Raw genomic sequence first — 8,128 nt, 5'->3', positions numbered from 1 at the left:
ACCATAGAATTTTCGTAAAATAATATAACGTTAAAACAAAGTTACAAAAGTATTGAAATAAATTTGCAATAATTTAACAATCAAGTCTATACTACTCGCCAAAAGTTATCAAACATGAAACGACATGGTAGAGATTGATAATCTTTTGCACTCTAGCATACATTCTTCTAAAAGCTCTGGGGGTTCTATCTTAAGCCTTTGGTTCAATTCTGAGGTTCTTTAATTTTTTGATTAGTTGTCTTTGTCGTGAAATCTGAAATCCATAGTTGTTTACATATAATATGCCAGGATTTGGTGGCGGGATCTAAAAAAATTCTAGAGTTAAAATGACACTTAGAATTTCTTACGAGTTTGTTCTTATTTTAAAAGAAGGGACATGGAATATTCACGAGACTAGTAGCTAGAATTAATGCATTTAGTTTATGAGCAATATAAAAAAGACATTCGAATTCACTCACAAAACTTTGATTTCACTTGAAAGAGCACACAAAACCATTTACAAATTATTCACAACGGATCCTGCTTCACATGGTGTATTCATACATGAAGTTGACGTTTTCACTTCCTCAAAAGCATGAAAACAAAAAGGCAAAGAAAAATAGCCAACAAAGAAATAAACATGCAAGTGCCTTGTACTCAAGATTCCCACCTAAAATTGGATTAACAAATAAAGAAAAAGATAGATATACAGCCATATTCTAACAAATATCAAGATAGCCAGGGTACTGAGGCTGTTGAATATTTATCCTCATTACTGTCCAAGGATGGCAGATCTAAACTGACTGAAATGCTGGAAATTCTTGTGGATAATGACTAGGAAGACTGCAAGATTGTATTTGCTGAAATCGGCTAACTTCAAATGATTGTAAAGTTATACAGACAATATAAGAGTTTGTAAGCTTGATGACTGACTAGATAGATTCTATAATATATAGACTTTGATGAACTTTGGGCAAACAAGAAAACTATCCAATCATACTGACTAGAAAGATTCTATAATATGTAGATCATTTGCCAAAACCTATATTGGTGCATTGCTGTTACATAATTATGCTTCATTCTGCAATGTGAAAATTGGCAGAATTCAGGAGGCTGGGGTGGTAAGTAACCTCAATCAAGAAGTGCTACCAGGTAGCAAACATCCCAGACATCTGAGGGAGGCCTATTCTTCTTAAATACATTAAGGCCAAGAAACCCATAAAGGAGAAATATGCTATGAAGAAGCAAGCTCGCTTGATATAGACAGCACATGAAGATAGATGCGTCCTTTCCGCAGAGCAACGGTGCAAGGAAGACTTTAATTGGTGGACAACTCTAGCCAAGCCAACAGTTACCAAGGAGGTACAGAACCCAGTCACAACTCCAGCCACAACATCCAATCTCCAGTGCTTAAGTGATCTGCTGCTTGTAATCCAGGATTTCAGTATCCTAATAGACCTGCCAGAACAAAATGAACTTCAAACACAGTAAGAGAGGTATGCATAAAGGAAAACCATATATTGCAGCAAAGCATAGTTAAGAAGAACCTGAAGTACAAATTATAAGGAAGGAAGTGACTTTCTAAGAGACTAGGAAGAATATTGCCTGGTCTTGCTACCATGAACAACAGACTTTAGACAAAGATGGATCTCTACCTAAATATGACATAATGTTGTCTGACACAAGGACTGGAAACAAGTTGATTTTTTAATGCCAAATTCATTCTTACTGACATTGTTAAAATTTCCAAAATTTGATACAAAAGAAATTCACATTAAATGCTGAATAAAGCTGGCACAGAAACGAAGAAGCTGATTAAAAATTGATATCAGGGTTGCATATAGAAATCTATGTAGATAGTTCAACAATTAGCATAAAATCAACATAACAGGATGCCAACAGTAATTAGTAAAGCATTGATCCTTACAGCTAAAAGAAGTCTCTCAGTAAGAGGTAAACACAAAGCAAACTGTCATGATTTAGTTGAAGAAACTGATGCGCAATGCAAAACTAAAAGAGGATCAAAACATGGAATATTAACTTCTGAGATTACAAAAAGGTAGGGTGTGTGTGAGATTGAATTGGAACAATAAAATTTATCCAGTCTGACAACAAATTGCAATGATTATCATACAGAAAGCAGAAACAGTGGATGAAGTTTATCTTTGGTCTATGTGCTCATAAGTTAACCAGTAGACTGCAAATAGTTAAAAGCATTTCTTTCCAGGTGGAATAAGGAATAATCACCATCTAGATTTTGCTAATCTTCTTTCAATAGACTAGATGTATATAAGAAGCGGATTAAAGAAGAATAGACAAGAAACCATTTTAAAGGAGTATACTCACAGGATAGAGTATCGTCTAAGCATCTCAAAACTGGATGGATGATTTGCCTGGCAATTGAAAAGACCATCCTGACGTATGTCAACCTTGGAAATCCCCAATGTGTACCAGCAATCATAAGTTTCATTGACCTAAAACAGAAGGTAATGATGTTATGGAGAGAAATGCACAATTAAAATTGAAACGACAAAGTAAATTAATCCAATGGAGATTAGTCGAAGGTTGTAAATTTCCACGCTGAAAGCTTCAAATTCAACCTCTACCTTAAATTTATCTTTGGTTAACCATGCAGCTCCAAAAGTCGGTCTACAATTGGACGGAAGGGCTTCATTTGGAGCCTCTGCTAATGCAATTCTCCGCTGGCCTGACCGATCTACATATTCAACCTGTTGTTTGGAGAATATAAATCTACAATATATCACAGAAAGGGCCAACATTTTCTTAAAAGAGTACATGCAAGAGACATTCAAAAAGAAAAAAAGAAAAAGTCAGACATATGAACTGTACATGATCATGAAGTTGTTTCGTTTCAAAATGTTGAATTAAAAGCTAAAACTGGACAACTTTTGTCAACAGATCCTTGCACATGTAACATGTCAGTCCATATGCTTCATCCCACCAGTGACAATTATTGGACCTTAGTCTCATTCCTAACTTAATTATGATATTTAGCGCAACGCCCAGGTACATACCAACTTCCTCATTCTAATTTTATTTTCTCTACTACCCTTATTCAATCATTTTAAATTTTCTAACTTGTTTATTTGTTGAAAGTTGGTAGGGAAAAAAAAAAAAGCAGTTTCAAGACATGCTTGAGCACTTCAAGTTGAAGACTGTGCATTTGTGGTTCTTCTGCCTGCAATAGGTAATATTAAGTTCACAATAATAATCATACTTGAAAGTATCTGGAAGAGCAAGATTTTCTTTAACTAGATAAAAAACTAGTCATAGTCATAGAAGTATTTTGTCCCTTTCTGCATTTTAAGGCTTAGAGGCATTTATTTAAGACACTTTGATTGAGTAATCTAAGAATTTATTTACTGACTAAATAAGAAAAGCAGATTGATTTCCAAAACAACTTTTCTTGATTTATGTTAGATGCTGTCCTTTAGCTTATAGGTACCATTTCTTTCAGTTATATCTATATCACTAACATAACCACCGATGCTTTTACTAGTTTTACTCATTGGTCAAGCTATAATGCACTTCTTATTTCCAATTATCAAAGTAGTGTAATCACAACTACTTGGTAAAACAACCATACATTGACCTTCCAACTAAATTTTGTCCTATAAAAGATAAAATGTGTAAATCATTAAATCTATGTAGTTGCGAACTTATACCTTATTCTCTCCAGAAGCAACAAAATTTCATTCTTTACAGTAGTACATAACTTTGTCCACCACTTTTAGAAAATATTTTGGCAGAAAGAAAACTTAAGTTATATGTTCTACATTTCTTGTATCAAATGCTAATTCTCTGAAACAGACCATTTGCTATCCAGAAAGTAAAAGGATTACACCAATGGTGAAACTCATTAAGACAAAGTCTTTAATCAAACTATCATGGGCTCCACTTATGAGGTTAACTCAGAGATCCACATATTAAGAAGCCAAAATCAGATAGGAAACTTAATCAAAATTTTCCATACCTCAAAAACAGATGCCCAATAATAATCATAACGACATCGGAACTTCTTCCTCTCATAAGGATAAAACACATGCTTGGCTCTATAATTTAGTAATCCTAGCTCACAGACTTTGGATGATCTCAGATCCACACCTGCAAAAGAAATGAAGCAACATGTGCCCCTCATTAGCATGCACAGATACCTGAAAGTATCTTCGAGAAATGTCAAATGTATGAGACGCAAGGATGACAAGAGGATCTAACGGACATCCCCTTTGGCACATTCACCAAAATTCTTGCATTTTTTTTTTTTATCAAAAAGAGATTAATTTATGAGATTCTTCAAGCGATCACTATAAAAGGTTTCTTCAATTTGGTGCTCCTTATTTTTTTCGTAGAGGATGTGCCTTTCCATCACCAGTACTTGATAGCTCAAGGAATCTACTCCTCGAGCAAAACTTATACAAGCAAAAAAGGACCACATTTTATATCAATTTTGCATTTGTCTGATCAATCAAATGAAAAGGTTTCAAGACACCTTGAGGAAGGGGACAAAAAATGGCAGATTTCTTTGCGAAATTGGGCAATGAGACTATTCTTGTCTATATAAATGAGGCAGCAAGGGAAGTTAGTCGATGTTAGAACAGGATTTTAGAGCATTAGCACTTCACAGAGTGGAGCCCCCAACAAAATATTTAACGACAAACAGATATATTCAACATTAACCATTCGTTCCCTTTCGCGCAGCTCACTTTGTTTCTCAATGCATTACTAATGCTCTTGCGAATGCCATGATAATTATCTAAAAAAGTTATCTGATGGCAGCAAGAAATGATCAGACCGATAGATTAGTATACCAATTTGATTATTTCCACTTTTTTTTTCTGCATTGTATCATTTTTCATCAGTTGAAAAAGGCCATTGATACCAAATTATAAAAGGTGACGAAACGTTATACCTGACAGCTAGAATGACTTAACAAACATAAATAGTTGACAACAGCAGCACACGGACTCCTCAAAATAATTATCGAGAACAAAAAATGCAGCTGAAAAAGGACAATGAGGGAATTATATACTAAACTGAGTAAGCAGACAATACGCAAAATTCAAAATTTTCAGTCATAAAGCCAGTTCAACAAATTGAATGCAAAACAATTTTCATGCAAAACTGAGCAAGCGATTCAAATTTTCTGTGCCATTTTCAGCATTCAAAACTTCAAAACACCATCTTCCCTTTCCAGTTACAAGAAACATAAGTCACCAAATTCCTAAACACTGACAACATATGCTTGCCTGAAACTATGCTCAATACTGGCATTATTGATTCGCAACATCTTATAAGGAAATCTAGAGACCCTAAGGTTTGAAAAGCAGGAATCTCACATTCTATCAGCACCAACCAAAACTTCTGATTACTTCTTGCATACTGGCATCCATTCTATTTTTTAGTTAATCAAACTTGCATATTTTCCACTGCCTTGCATAAATTCTCCCCCATAAATAATCTAAAGCATGCCTTAAAAATTTTATTTAAAAAAATTGTGTTTACAGCTACGACTTGATCATACACTCAGACTCCAACTTTTCATCAATCTTCCACCAATTTGCACCAAAACATCCAACCCCATCAAACATTTTCTCAGCTGGGGCATAAGAAATTTCATAGATAACCCTTAGTGTATGGTAAAAAACAATTTTCTCAAATTTTCATATATTATTCAATCTCATCAACCAACCCAGCAAACAGTACCAAAACGTCCATTCCTTAGAAGGATTCTTGAAAACTAAGCCAAATCCTCATATCAAACAAAAATTCAGCAACCAAAAATAAAACAAAATGAAGTAGAATTAAGAATAGCTGTAAGTACACAGAAAATGAATGAAAAGGGGTAACGAAAGTACTTACTACTGGACAGGATCTTGCAGTGAGAAGGAACAGAAATGGGGTTCCAAATTGACAGGTTGCCCAGAACAACAGCTACAAAAACCATAAAAAATGATACAGAAAAAGTTGCCCAAGTGGTGAAAAGGATTTTGAAAAGAGCACCAAAAAATATATACAAAGAACTCTTTTTTCTCTTCTCCACCTCCACTTCCACCTCCACCTCCACCTCCACCTCCTCCTCCTCAGTCTCCTCTAGCTCTTCCTTGATGTCTGGGGAGTCCATAGGGATAAAGGGGCGGTGGAAATGCAGTCAATTAGTGGTGGGATTGAGGATTTTCAAGAGTTTCCGATCTCCACCGGAAATATCTCCGGTGATCGGAGTTTATAAATCGGAGTGTTGGGTGGGAATTTACTTTATGAAAATTTTATTATTATTATTATTTCTTTTTTATGGGGTTTCAGGCAGGTCTCGGTCAGCAAAGGCAAGAAGAGGCGGTCAAGAAGAGCTCAAAATATAAAGAAATAATTATTGAGAAAAAGGAAAATGAGAAAATATCTAATGGAGAAGTCAAAGGTTTGAGACTTCGAGGTACGTTTGTTTGTCTGAAATTTGGGGGAATTAAAAATCATTTTCCTATTATTTTACTGCATTTTTCATGTAAATATATGTATGTAGAAGAAAGTTTTAGCAGGTAAATTGTTAAAATAGTTTATTCTAATACTTACATCTTTTTAGTCATTTATCGATCTGATTTTGTTACTCAAAATTCTAAAAATGCTAATGAAATCGTAATTTACATAGAGTTTGATTACATAATTTTCTAATATTTTTAGTTATTTATTAGTAAGAAAATAAAAGTCAATGTAATACTACTACTAGTACTACTGATACTAAATATAATTTTGTGTATCAATTATTTAATTTTAGGTTCTCTTAAATGCAAGCACCATATTGCACAAAACAAACTAGAAGTAAGGAAAAAAGGATGAACCAAATTGAAGATTATCTTTTCTTTTTTTTTTGGGGCGTGATTTAACAGGAAACTGAAGATTAGAAAGAAGAAAAGTAGAAATATCTTGGGTGGCAACGAAACAAATGGACAAGGGTTGACTTAAGCCGTCTGGGAGAACGATCCACTTGGACTGAGAGTCTGCTGAAACTCCTCTCAAAGCTTATCCGCTGTGTGTGTCTGTGTGAACCACCGAGCTTGGATACGGGGGCAGGACGGTTCATGGCCAAGATTTGGCCCCAAAAATTTGTATGACCCAGATCATTTCTTGTACTTCGTTTTTTATAATGTGTGTGGGGCTCACAAAATTTTTTTTTAAAGTTACACATTGTACAAACAAAGTTACGTCGTGTGAAAACAAACTTACGCGCTATGTAAAATGTACATAATTGCCACGAAACCGTTCCTGCCCCTGGTCCCATTGAGCTTAGCTCAGTGGCCACCAGGGTGGAACCTAAATCCCTCATTGGATTGTAGGTGCGGATTTAAACTTCACTTGTAACAAAAAAAATCTAAAAGAAGTGCCATAGCAGTCCCTTGGTCTAGTTGGGTTTGTATACCCACTAGCTCCTAACACAAGCCTTCTTAGCCTCCCTCTCCCCCTAAATTAGGATAGAGTAGGTTATATAATGTATCGTTGCTGGCAAAACAAAAATGTGTGTGTGTGTGTTTTTTTTTTATTTATTTATTTTTTGGCATTTTTAAGGAGAGAAAAATATTGTAAATTTAGGATTCATACGATAAAAATTCATCAATCATGATTGTTATAACTATGATTAACAAGTTAATGGTAATGAATTTTTAGTACTAAAATTTCTTATATTTTTTTCATGACTCTGTTCTATTATTTTTCTTTAGCTTTTTAATTTTTAATTTAAAATATGAGATATATGGGTAGGTGAACATTGATTCTCTTAGAAAAAAAATTAATTAATCACAAAACTCAAAAAATGGGCCAATCATACCCATTAACTTGTTCCGGCTAACCTTAATCAAAATGTAAGTTCTATTATCCTTAATCAAACTGTAATTTCTATTATGATTAATTTTGTAATTCATTCTTTAGACCTTATAAATACAAATTTACAAGTTATTAGTATGTGGTGTCATGTGATATTACAGTTAGGGGTGAGCAAATTCGGTACATACCGAATTCATAACCGAATTCAAATTCAATTTGGTAATTTGAAATTGGGTATTTGGTAATTTGGTACAAATTCGGTACGTACCGAATTTACCGAATTCTAATATGGTATGAAATAGGTAATGAGATTATAGAA

At 34.2% G+C, this 8,128-nt stretch overlaps 1 protein-coding gene across 1 annotated transcript; it reads right to left on the bottom strand.

Annotated features, from left to right (window-relative positions):
- Positions 1-885: 885 nt before the first annotated feature.
- On the bottom strand, positions 886-6,305 carry LOC113779764. The gene is made up of 5 exons (XM_027325476.1): positions 5,860-6,305; positions 3,974-4,104; positions 2,586-2,708; positions 2,326-2,453; positions 886-1,437 (listed from the first exon to the last, which is right to left on the bottom strand). The coding sequence occupies exons 1-5, from the start codon at positions 6,119-6,121 to the stop codon at positions 1,125-1,127; spliced, it is 957 nt and encodes a 318-aa protein (XP_027181277.1). The 5' UTR covers positions 6,122-6,305; the 3' UTR covers positions 886-1,124.
- Between the last annotated feature and the right edge of the window lie 1,823 nt (positions 6,306-8,128).

This window comes from Coffea eugenioides, chromosome 8 (assembly GCF_003713205.1).
Source record: "Coffea eugenioides isolate CCC68of chromosome 8, Ceug_1.0, whole genome shotgun sequence".
Lineage (NCBI taxonomy): Eukaryota > Viridiplantae > Streptophyta > Magnoliopsida > Gentianales > Rubiaceae > Coffea > Coffea eugenioides.
The sequence above is the reverse complement of the archived record's forward strand: the minus strand, read 5'-3'. Positions and strand labels throughout refer to the sequence as shown.

Coding starts and splice junctions, on each gene's coding strand:
- LOC113779764 (XM_027325476.1), bottom strand. CDS start 6,121: ATGGACTCCCCAGACATCAAGGAAGAGCTAGAGGAGACTGAGGAGGAG. Junction 4,105..5,859: donor CTGCAAGATCCTGTCCAGTA/GTAAGTACTTTC, acceptor TTTCTTTTGCAG/GTGTGGATCTGAGATCATCC. Junction 2,709..3,973: donor ATTGGGCATCTGTTTTTGAG/GTATGGAAAATT, acceptor TCCAAACAACAG/GTTGAATATGTAGATCGGTC.